Below are 12,503 nucleotides of genomic sequence, written 5' to 3'. Positions count from 1 at the left end.
CAATTATATCGATAACTTCGTGTAAACAAATAAACACTCATTAAATGTAAAACATGAATGTGTCCTAGGTACACGGATGCCCCACTCTGGCTCTGTTCCGCAATATTTTTTCCGGACGTATTTCCGTGTTTGTTCCGATCTTTAGTTTTATCTCGAAATCAACTTCCGGGGCGTTCAGGAACGCAGTCTTTGCACTACACCTTGATGAATTTTACCGATAATAACGATTTGCAATGACACAATACAGTGTACCATTCAAGTAGAGATGTTTTAGTTACTTGGTTGAAGTTCTCATAATTGTAAGTATATGATTGACAGTTCTGTATGCGTCGTTCTTTATTTTCAGGGGTACGTTTCTTCATTTGTTGGCACATTTTTTTTTCGCGCCGTGTTTGCCGTTTGTGTCTTTCAACCAGTAACGACAAATTGATAAGTTTAGCACAATGGTTTAAAAAAACTTGAATTTGTCAGGGTTGTAGGTAGGAATTTATCTGAGTATGTCCCAGGTGAATGACAATGAATGTAGTAAATAGAAAAAAAGAGATAAAGACTTTAAAAGAGTAAATGTGCATGGGTCAAAATTGCACACAATACATGTACATGGGAAAAAATTATCAATGATCAGGCCTTTTATTCCCGTTTTTTATCTTGACAGTCCCTGGAGGATTTTCAACAATGAATGAATTATTCATACCCTACAACAAGGTCAAGAAGGCGTCTATAGTGCGAGATTACTCTGACATCCAATGGCTGATTTGCCTGACAAGCTGGGCCTTGGCCCCTAGCATCCACTTCAGTGGTATTTAAAGTATTGTACTGTGAGTAAGTTAAAGGTAAAAAAAAAAATTACTTCTAAGTCTAAACTAAAATTAAAATTGAGAATGGAAAGTCTAAACACATTAAAAAACCTAAACAGTCAGATCCTTCATTAATCAGTAGGTACACAATGTATATATGTAAGTGTACTTTCATTCCACCATGTTTTTATTCCGGGTAGCTGTTTTTCCCTTGAGAATATTGGATGTAAATAGTGTGAAAGGGTCGATCTTGATATTGTTGTTTTTGTTTATTTTAGACCGATTTATTGTTTACATAAATAAAAGGATTAAAATTAGATTTCCAAGGAACCAGTTTAAATAATCTGAGTCAATCTAATGAATAATGAGTACTAAACACTTCATCAATGTATGGATCTAAAGCACTAGAGTAATCAATCCCGGTATAAAATAACTAGCTATAGTGCAATCATTCTGGTACAAAATCACTAGTGTAATCATTCCTGGTTCAAAAACAATAGTGTGAACATTCCTTGGACGAGAACTCTCCATTTATTACATAGATCAACTATGCACGTTTCAATTACATGAAAAAATATCAATAAGCCCAATTTTATATATATTTCTCCTTCAAAAAAGCTTTTTTAGAATGTTATAGTGACTGGTGGATGTTTTACACTGGACCAGGATAAAAAAAAAACCTAGTGAATTTTTGTTGGTGGATAAAAATCACTAGGTATTTTATTCCTCTGGATAAAGTGCACTGGCAGAATCAAACCACTGTTACATATACACATTAAAACTACACTAAAATGTAACAATGAGGTATACATGGTATAAGCATGACAAGAACAGTTTTCATGAGTCTACTCTGAGTATACAGTTATATCAAAGTTAGGAACTACATCAAGTTGTAATGAAATGTGTTATAAAAACTGAAATTACATAGTACATGTAGTAATTTCAATAAAAAGCACCCCTCTTAACTTAATTTAAAAAAAACATCATACTTTTTTTTTCTGCAAGCATAAACTGCTGCCATGCACATAACTATGTGAATTACTGTTTGTGATTAATATCATACATATCAGTCTTAAAAGTGAAAAGTTGAATCTACATGTATATATTTTGCTTTGTGATCAGAATATTGTATCATTTGTGATACCAAAAGTCACTCAAGTATTGAAATAGAACAAAACTCAGGGATCACTACAGAATTTATTTTAAGGGTGGTGCTGATATTGAAATTACAATCACACAAGATCACACAAGATCATTATCTGTTTAAAATTAGGAAAAAGATAATCAAATTAAACATGTTAAAGCCGTTGTAAAAAAAAATTGTAATGAAGGCATGAATTTATACTTTTGAAGTAAAAATTGTTAAAAATTTTCATGGTAAGGGTTGAGCTGAAAAATTTACGGTGGAGTAGCTCCACCATTAAATAGCCTCTGGTGATCCATGATTAACTACAGTAACTACTTGTATATTCATGAAATTTGTATGGCACCAATTTTTATACGACCCCAAAAAAAATTTGGGATCGTATAATGGTATGATGTCGTCGTCTAAGTAGTCTGCGTCGTCGTCGTCAGAAGACACATTGGTTTCCGGATAATAACTTTAGTTTAGGTGAATAGTTAATATGTACCTGCAGTAACAAGTATGTGTAAATTATATTTTTTCTTATGTATATTTATTCTTTCAGATTTGAAAATGTTATCAGAAGATCTACAAGAATCAGAAACAGAGGAACCACCAGATTTACACTCAAGTCTTCCAGAGTTAAAATTATGGAAAGTGACAAAACTTCAAGAGTGGTTAGAAAAACACAAATTGAAAAAGTCAGGATTAAAGGAAGTATTGGTAAACCGGGTTTATCGAGCAATGTCTGGTTACATGGATTCAGATCCAGATAGCTCAGATGAGAACTTAGGTGAGGATTTAATTCCTGTACATGAGATTTCAAATTGGAAGACACTAGACTTTAGTGACATTCCAAATGGTTTGGCCTCAAAAGATGTAGACGGTTATTTTCTCTACCAAAAGAACCCTACAACAGGAGCAAGATTGCACTTTGACCGACAAATGAAAAAGGCAAAACGACTATGCAATGAAGGGTTTATCAGAGATATACTATATAGTGATTTATCAGACTTTTGCTATATCAAGTCCAAGTGTTTACCCTCTATGAAACAGTCTGTTAGTATTGGGACATCTGGCATGACTGCCAAATTTTATAGTTTAAATGTATGCCTAGGTAGAAAATTTGGAAATATCTTCAATGCTAGATGCAACTGTAAGGCAGGTGGGGCTGGTCTCTGTGCGCATGTAGGTGCTTTACTGTATACTTTAGTTAAAACCAAAGATTCATGCACATCAAGTGAGTGTACTTGGGATCGTCCTAGACCTCTGCAGCGAAAGCCAAGTCCTGCAAGAGTCTGCGATATAACTTTTACTAAGACAGAAAAAGAAACACAAACAAAAAAAGTCCGACCATATCCTGGAATATACCAAGCTGGACCTATTAAGGAGATTCAGAATGAGACTTTTCTAGATGACATTTTAAAAGGGTTGGAGAATGCATATCCACAGTGTGTTTTATATCAGACACTTAGGTTTGAAAATGCAAATATTGATCCTTTTTTGGAATTGTTCTACCCGGACTATATGTTTTGTGACTTTGTAAGTCTTACACGTGATACCTGTGTTAAAGACTTCACACACTTTTTTGACAACCTAAAAGTTACAGATGCAATTAGTCAAACCCTTGAAGAGGGAACAAGAGGTCAAAGTGTCAATACTAATTGGATAAAGGCTCGAAAAAAACTTAATAACAGCATCTGTTATGGGAGAAGTTTATAAAAGAAAAAAGCTTGTGCCAGACAATTTGTTGAAAAAAATTTGTGGATATGTGACTGTTCCAGATAGGGTCAAGAGCATAAAGTATGGACGCAAATATGAATCGGTTGCTGTAAGTCAGTACATTCAGAAACATACAAAGGAATGTGGAAATACTACAGTCGAGTCTCGTGGACTATTAGTCAACCCCAAATATCCCTTTTTAGGGGCTAGCATTGATTCACTGGTCACTTGCAACAAATGTGGTGTTGGCTTAGTTGAAGTAAAATGTCCGTATGGCTCAGACAGTAAAGAGGAACCATGGAGGAATAAAACTCCAATTGAGTGTGCCAAAGATACCAACTTCTGTTGCAATGAAGTAGATGGACAGCTTGAATTAAAAGACACAAGTAATTATATGTATCAGGTTCAGGGTCAGTTAGGAGTGTATGAACTGAACTGGGTAGATTTTGTAATTTGGACTAAAAAAGGTATCAGTGTAGAGAGAATTAACTTTGATGAATCTACATGGAATTCTATGTTGCAAAAGCTCAAAGAATTTTATATTGGTTGTGTTATACCAGAAATATTTACAAGGAGAGTAGAACGGGGGAAACCACTGTATTAGAATTTATCTTGTTAACTACCATTTTGACTATCAGAAACCTACTTTAATATACATGTATATCCAAAATAGCTGATATAAATATAAACAGCAATAAATGTTCCCTGCTCATTTAATTTTCATAAAATTTTTACAAAATATTAACTTTGACACTTTCATTGACTTTCATGACTTTGACAAAAATATAAAAATTTCAAAAAAACTTGAACCACACACTTTATCAGAAAAAAATCATTGAATATATAGCAGTTTGACAAATATTAATTTTGATCATTGAGAAGCTTATAATTTTTAATTCCTAGTTATTATTCACACATTAATTTTGTCCTTTAGTCTTTTTAATACTACATTGTCAGTCAGGGGTACTACTTGTACAAGTGTATTTTATTTACTTGAAGAAGTGAAAAAAAATATACACATATAAGTAAATAAATAAAGTTTGAATAATCTCCCCTTAATTTTCTGAAAAATTTACTTGTATAAGTAAATTTTTCTTACAATCCAACAAAAATCCTCAAGTTTTGAGGTGTAAAATCATGCCTTTAATGATTTTTCCCAGGTTTGCTCAAATTTTTTCATTAAAGTTCAATGTTTCATCTCATTAATTCATCAAAGAAACTGATTGAGCAAAGATCTTGTATATTTGCGCAAGGCCTTCAAAAATTGCTCCTTTGGGGCTTGTAAATGAGCAGTGTTTAGAAGATAACAGACAAATGGGACTTTCATTGTCCATGAAATTACACTTAAATGATTAGTAAAGACATCTGCAAAGGGTACACAATCTAAAATTCTATTAGAGCAAAGAAATATTCAAAATTTAAGAAAAGAAGAAAGGTTGATTTTTTTACCTATACAAGTAAAAAAATCTGAATGCCAAAGGGACATAACTCAGCCAATTTTTTTTTTACCTATACAAGTAAAAAAAAATCACTTGTATAAGTATCCTACAAATTTACTTATATGTGTATATTTTTTTTACTTGTTCAAGTAAATAAAATACACTTGTATGAGTAGTACCCCTGACTGATTGTATCATGACTATACGGTAGTTATCATGGTTATATCATACCACAAACAAATTTTTCTATGACTATTATCTCTAATTTTTTGGCACTTGTATACATGTAAATGAAACAAACATAAAAACATCCAAAAACTTTGATCATGTTGATGGCAATAGTTTATAGCATAAAGCATTATGGAGTAATTCTTTTATTAAAGTAGAAAAGATGTCATTGATGGATGAGTTGGTGTTTTATATTACATGTAAGTGGCAAATATTATCTTTATCTATCATGCCTATGGCATGTACATGTATGATATTTGCAAGTACTCGACATGTCACAGTTTACTCAAATAATTTGTTTGTAAACATGAATTGTTATTATATATACATTGTATTATTAGTATGGGGCTATGACAGATGTATAAGTTTTACCAAAAACATTATGGGACGAGCCATTGTTTAATGTAGTTTCAATTTTGCTTTATTTGATCAAAGCACTTTCATTTTCATGTCGTCGAAATGATTAATTTCTTATTTTAATATAAGTAGCATTTTCAAATTTTGGAAAGGCTTCAGAGTTTCAGAAACTATATAATAATAACCTCTCACTACCATGACTACACATTTCTTTTATACTGGACCTATATATAAGACTTTCCATTGGTATGTACCAGTTGATTGTGCAGCATTGAGACAAATTAAAGTTCATCTCGAGCTCTTATTCATATTTTTTATTTACTTTGGCAATTTCTTATTGAGGATTATTTTGATTTTTGAGACTTTTACATTATGATTTTTGAAATTAAGTTTTTATGATTTAGGAGTTTTAACAATTATTTTTTTTGACATTTAAGGAATAACTGTAATATTTTTTCTGTCTATGAAGAAATAACATAAAAAATGTGGTGCACACTGAATAACCCACGTAGCGGGTTATTTTAAAGTGTGCACCACATATTTTATGTTATTTCGAATAGACAGAAAAAATATTACAGTGATAATTATTTCTTATAATTTAATTCTAAATTTCATTTTAAACCGGAGTAAATCATGAAAAAACGTCACGGTCACATGACTATATTATGTCTATGGGCTGATAAACAAAACGACGTCAGCCAATCAGAAGATGCGTTACATCCAAAATCAAATTATTGTAAATTGTAAGAAATATTTTTTTCCCCCATATTTTTGTACTTAAATGAGAATCTTATTATTGCTGTATGACATTGTTTATTAATTGATTTGTTATCATCATTCATCAAAGGTGTTATTGTTAATTAAATTATTTAAACCTTCTTGGTGTTTTATCATGTTTATCATAGATGTCGGAAGATGTGGTATGAATGCCAATGAGACAACTCTCCATCCAAATAACAATTTATAAAAGTAAACCATTATAGGTCAATGTACGGCCTTCAACACGGAGCCTTGGCTCACACTGAACAAAAAACTTTAAAGGGCACCAAAATTACTAGACGTGAAGAACCATTCAAACGGGAAAACCAACGGTCTAATCTATATAAAAAACAGAGAAACACATATAAATTACATAAACAAACGACAACTACTGTACATCAGATTATGTATGCCTATAAGAACATTGAGTCTAGCTATAGACTCATGATACTGACCTCTTGTCCCTTTGTTCAGGTACAATGTACATGTACATACTATTTAGCCCCTCTTCTTATCTTATTATATTTGTTGAATGAAATGATTGTATGATACATGAATGCCTGGTCGGTTCATCTCAGTTCCAGGGTTCAATAGTCAAAGTTAAGTTTTCATGGTTCGTATAAATGAAATAAATATTAATAAAAAGATGTGGTACATGATTGCCAATGAGACAATTTTCCACATGAGACTAAATTTAAATGTCACAGAAATTTACAAAGACCTGTATGACCTTCAATAGTGAGTGAAACCCATATTGCATAGTAGGATATAAAAGGCCATAACCATGTTAACTGACAAATGTAAAACAATTGAAACCAGAAAACTAATGACCTGATTTATGTACAAAATAAAGAAAACAAATTTAAACAAAAATAAAAGTAGTCATGCCAAAACAAAAGTCCAAGAACCATAACTCTGGACAAAATCATCAGACTTGAGACAAAATTCGAAATTGATAGGAATCGAGTCATTATAAAATTATATACCAAATATCAAATCAATATCTTCAAGAACAAATAAATAAAAAAGAGTGAGAAACTGATGTCGGACTGACAGATGGACAGACAAACTGTTTACACCTAAAATTTCTCTCCAAAATCAACATCTGTTGAGGATGGACATGGCGGATGAAAGTGAATTCAAAATAAATGAGGAACTGAATGTTTTTGTCAATCGAGTTGAAATACTTTTTCTTTCGTAATTTTAGGTTCTATGTTAATTAAAGTTTGTAAAATCCAAGAGGGCAATAAAATCAAGAAATGATTAAAAAAGTTTCATCATTTTTATTAACAGGATATAACACAAAAAAAAACATAACATGAACACATTGCTTACTACCTTTTGAAAAGAATTCAAAACCGAGATTGACAGTTTTTTTTGCTCTGCAAATAATTGCAGGAAATATAGTTATTAGTTTCTGTCATAAATACAGTTTGTTTTACATTTTTTTTTTTTTTCTCCCTCATTTTTTTTGGAGGCTCAGGTTCAAAAAAGATTTTATAATGATAACAAATGATAAGAAAATGAAGATAAATTACTTTCCATGTAAGAGTAACCCTTTTAGAAGGCGTACACCAAAAAAAAATTATTCAAATATCAATAATAATAAATAAAAAAAAATTGTATATCAACACCGTGTTTAACCAGAATTGTTGCACTCCTGACACTTTCCATTTACAACAGACAGAACAGTTGAAAGAAATATATGAATTATAAAATGTAGGTTAAAGTTTTTAAATAATATAATCATTTGATAATTAAAGTAAAGGTTATTTCTTTCATATAAGTGTTGATTCTTTTGACAAAAATACACCAAGTATATATCAATTTTGTTAAAATAAACTTGTGTTTTAATTTTTTTAAAAGAGTTCCCATGATTTAAAATGTTTTATTTTTAATGACAGACATGACAGACATACTGAAAATAACTATATATAATTTTAGTCATATTTTTCTATCGATTCTGCTTTTAAGCATACAAAAATGTATACAACAATTTCAACTGATTATGTTGCATCCCTGACACTGTGTATGTACAACCATTAAATACAAAATATATGAATATCTTGGAATTTCCATTATTTGGTCTTAATAAGTTTTAAATTTTGGAAGTTAAATTGGCATGATTAGCAAGCAAAATACATGAACAGTTTTATTTAAGAAGTGGAGGCAACAAATTTGTAAATGCGGCACAAATGAAAATCATTTGCTCTGATAAATGAGCCTCAGATATTGGTAAACGAGAGTTTAGTATATTATAGTTTTTTATTTGCTCCATTTTCATTTCCACAACTATTCTTGCAGAAGCAATGCTATTGGTTTTAAAAAATTCCAGGTGTGACATCTGCTTCTTCGTTGAGACTCTTGGTGGCATATTTAGTCCCACATCAGCTGGAAGCAGGTCTTCTACGGTGAAGCCCTTATCAGCCATAATTACATCCCCTTTGCTTAGTTTTGGCAAAAATTCATCATGTTGCACAATGTGACGATCTGACACATTTCCTCCCCACAGTCTAGAAATGAAAGTTACCATGCCACTTGGTGTTACACCAATCAGTACCTTGAAGGTGTTAGAGTGCTTGTATTCAGACCATGTCATCCATTGAGCCTTTAATGATGAAGGTTTTTCAATGTAAAATTCAGTGCAATCTACCACAATTCTTGTATCTGGATGCCCAGTGAAAAGTTTTGGCAAGTTACAAACTATTTGTTCTCGTGTTGGCCAGGTTACTAATGATTTGCAATTATCAAATAGAAAGTTAATCCAAGTGTTCATTATACGAGAAACAGTGGATTCAGACACTCTAAAAATATCAGCTAAATGTTCCTGCAGAAGTCCTAGTCGCAATCGCATCATAACCATAAAGAATTCATCAATTGGTCTTAAAAAGCGCTTTCTTCCTGGTTTTAAATTTCCTTCTTGTTGGTAGGATTTTTCACCCATGGATCGGGATTCTCCTTCCCAATAATTCAGCTTATCTGCTCCATGTTTAAGTAGTACTGAAAAGAACATCCAAAAAACACTAAAATTAACAAATCCAGTGTAAAATCTCACTTTGGCATTATCATGTTTCACATTTTCAATTGTTATTTGTGGCAAGTCTGTCTGAATGCCTACACTCACAGAATGGATCTTGATATCTGTCTCAATATTGTCTGTTGTTGTACATGTACTTGCATTGGTTGTAAATGTAGTAATTTCAGTTTGTGTACAGCTTGTCCTGAATGAACACGTATTTACTTTGTCAATGTCAGAGGCAATATTAAGATCCTTCATGATACTAATGTTTGGTATTTTTATATTTTCATTTTCGTCTAACTCCGCTGTGTCAGTATTTGTATTTTCTGAATGGACTTCTTTTCTAAAAAGTGGACGACGTGTAGTCACCTTCTTCATTGGCTTAGAAGGAAAGATAGTTGGAATTGATTCATGTGTAAATGGTCCATCAAAATGAGCACTACAAACTCTTGTACTGTCATTAACAATTAAGTTTGCCCTCACATTTTTAAGTCTCTGAATCCACAGTTTTTTAATATGGGCTTTTTTTTCTGACATGGGAATACGGTGAAGTATAAATTTTGTTCCATCTGGTCCTATCTTGTCAGATGTATGACTGCATCCTGGGACACAACAATATTTCTTTCCAGTGCTGAAAAATATAAAAATAAACATGATAAAAAAGGTCATTTTATTATTTTATTTCTAAGCAATCAATGTAATATAATTGGATATGTTGTCAGACAGTTAGAATTTTAAAATAATTTTTATCAATTTTTTTTCATTGTATTAATATACAGTGGAGTCCCCGGTGTCCGCGCGGCCCGTGATATCGCGCATCAGCTGATTTCGTCATATGAACACAGTAACACATACAAAATCGTTCTTGTTATTGTTTTAATAAAATTGAGAATGGAAATGGGGAATGTGTCAAAGAGACAACAACCCGACCAAAATAAAAAAACACAACAGCAGAAGGTCACCAACAGGTCTTCAATGTAGCGAGAAATTCCCGCACCCGGAGCCGTCCTTCAGCTGGCCCCTAAACAAATATATACTAGTTCAGTGATAATGAACGCCATACTAATTTCCAAATTGTACACAAGAAACTAAAATTTAAATAATACAAGACTAACAAAGGCCAGAGGCTCCTGACTTGGGACAGGCGCAAAAATGCGGCGGGGTTAAACATGTTTGTGAGATCTCAACCCTCCCCCTATACCTCTAACCAGTGTAGAAAAGTAAAAGCATAACAATACGCACATTAAAATTCAGTTCAAGAGAAGTCCAAGTCTGATGTCAGAAGATGTAACCAAAGAAAATAAACAAAATGACAATAATACATAAATAACAACAGACTACTAGCAGTTAACTGACATGCCAGCTCCAGACTTAGATTTTGTGTAATGTGTGTCCAAAATTAGGAAAACCCCTGTTCTGAGAGTTCCTCCAATGTCCGGTGATTTCGCGCATGCCTTCCAAAAATAGCTTATTTGAAATAAAGGAAAGATGTTTTACTACGAAATATAGCTGGGTTTGTACCAGACACACTTCCAAGGATGCAGAGCAAAAAATATAGCCTTCCGAAGGGATAAAAAAGAATAAAATTGATAAGTTCAAGAATTAATAAATAACTGCAATCCCGTGATTTACCATATTTGGCCAATTTCCATTAAAAAAATTACATCATCAGATTATTTTTGTTTTATTTAAGTCAAATTAATATCAGATTGAAATATTTTTTGCTCTGGATGAAACCATACAAACAGAAAATTTTATGAAATAAAAGTATGTTATGAATTTATCCAATTATTGGTTTTATCAGTTGAATGAAGTGAAGTCATAAGTCTTAGGTGCGTGGATACACCGGACTGCACCGTAACTTACTTTCTTTTTTTGGAGGGGGGGGGGGGGGGGGGGGGGGGGGGGGGTCAAATGTGTTCAGATAGGTACACAATAGATTGAAAGTTCTGTCATTTTAGCAGAAAAGTTGGCATCCCAATTTATAGCACTTGACTAAAGTGCAGTATTACTGCCAGTAACTGACTAACACAATAAAATTAACGGTACCAATTTTTCTTGCACCAGATGCGCATTTCGACAATATATACATGTCTCTTCAGTGATGCTCGTGGCCAAAATATTTGCAATCCAAAGTATATATAAAAGATGAAGAGCTATAATTCAAAAGACCAAAAAGTATAGCCAAATCCGTGAAAGGAATCAGAGCTTTGCATGAGGGAGATACATTCCTTGATTTATAATAATTTCTACGTACGGTTACGCTTAAAAAGTTTAAAAAAAAACATGTCATTTTGCATTTGGGCTTCTAGTTGCCTTTGGCACTCATATCACATATCAAATATAAATCTTAAAGTAAGATAACGCTATTCATGTCTGCCTTACCTTTTTTTCTTCGTGAACATAGTAGAGGATGCTGCGTTCATCTTAGCTGCTGATGATGTTGAACGCCCCGGAAGTTATACCGGAATACTAATTTCGGAACGTATACGGAATTACCCCCGGATTTGCTATTGCGGAACAGAGCCATTCCATTTTCAATGTTCAATGGACCGTGAAAATGGGTACAAAATCTAATTTGGCATTAAAATTAGAAAGATCAAACTTTGGAAACATGTGTACTAAGTTTCAAGTTGATTGGACTTCAACTTCATCAAAACCTACCTCGATCAAAAACTTTAACCTGAAACTTTAACTTTCATTTTCGATGTTCATTGGACAGTGAAATTAGGGTCAACATTCTTATTTGGTTTTAAAATTAGACAGCTCATATATCCAACTAACGGAGGCACAGACCAGAAAGCATAATACCCATATACTATCGTAGGTGGGGCATATGATTATAAACTATGAATTAACCTATATTATTATTTATTACTATTATACATAATATTATAATTACCATCTTATTTGAATTAGTATCCCGATCACCACTGTGATATTCATGTATCCCATTTTCGTTATAAAAGGATACTTTTTGTATTTTGAGGTTTTCTTCATTTGGCAAGGAATTCTGCTTGTTTTCAAATGCATTTGACAATGTGATTTCTGAAATGTAA

The 12,503-nt window shown here is 32.4% G+C and overlaps 2 protein-coding genes across 2 annotated transcripts; one reads left to right on the top strand and one right to left on the bottom strand.

The window, feature by feature from the left end:
* Positions 1-447: 447 nt before the first annotated feature.
* Positions 448-4,367, top strand: LOC134699341 (uncharacterized). Its single transcript, XM_063560951.1, has 3 exons — positions 448-833; positions 2,486-3,606; positions 3,641-4,367. The coding sequence occupies exons 2-3, from the start codon at positions 2,494-2,496 to the stop codon at positions 4,244-4,246; spliced, it is 1,719 nt and encodes a 572-aa protein (XP_063417021.1). The 5' UTR covers positions 448-833; positions 2,486-2,493; the 3' UTR covers positions 4,247-4,367.
* Positions 4,368-8,577: 4,210 nt separating this feature from the next.
* On the bottom strand, positions 8,578-11,870 carry LOC134699340 (uncharacterized). The gene is made up of 2 exons (XM_063560950.1): positions 11,830-11,870; positions 8,578-10,075 (listed from the first exon to the last, which is right to left on the bottom strand). The coding sequence occupies exons 1-2, from the start codon at positions 11,868-11,870 to the stop codon at positions 8,578-8,580; spliced, it is 1,539 nt and encodes a 512-aa protein (XP_063417020.1).
* Between the last annotated feature and the right edge of the window lie 633 nt (positions 11,871-12,503).

Source organism: Mytilus trossulus, unplaced genomic scaffold (genome assembly GCF_036588685.1).
Source record: "Mytilus trossulus isolate FHL-02 unplaced genomic scaffold, PNRI_Mtr1.1.1.hap1 h1tg000050l__unscaffolded, whole genome shotgun sequence".
Taxonomy (NCBI): domain Eukaryota; kingdom Metazoa; phylum Mollusca; class Bivalvia; order Mytilida; family Mytilidae; genus Mytilus; species Mytilus trossulus.
Note: the sequence above shows the minus strand (reverse complement) of the source record. Positions and strands in the feature narration are given on the sequence as shown.

What these genes read in the sequence shown, in the direction of transcription:
- LOC134699341 (XM_063560951.1), top strand. Translation starts at nt 2,494, where the DNA reads ATGTTATCAGAAGATCTACAAGAATCAGAAACAGAGGAACCACCAGAT. An exon ending in GGATAAAGGCTCGAAAAAAA is followed by an intron (nt 3,607 to 3,640) that starts CTTAATAACAGC and finishes GGAGAAGTTTAT; the next exon opens with AAAAGAAAAAAGCTTGTGCC.
- LOC134699340 (XM_063560950.1), bottom strand. Translation starts at nt 11,870, where the DNA reads ATGAACGCAGCATCCTCTACTATGTTCACGAAGAAAAAAAG. An exon ending in ATGTTCACGAAGAAAAAAAG is followed by an intron (nt 10,076 to 11,829) that starts GTAAGGCAGACA and finishes TATATTTTTCAG; the next exon opens with CACTGGAAAGAAATATTGTT.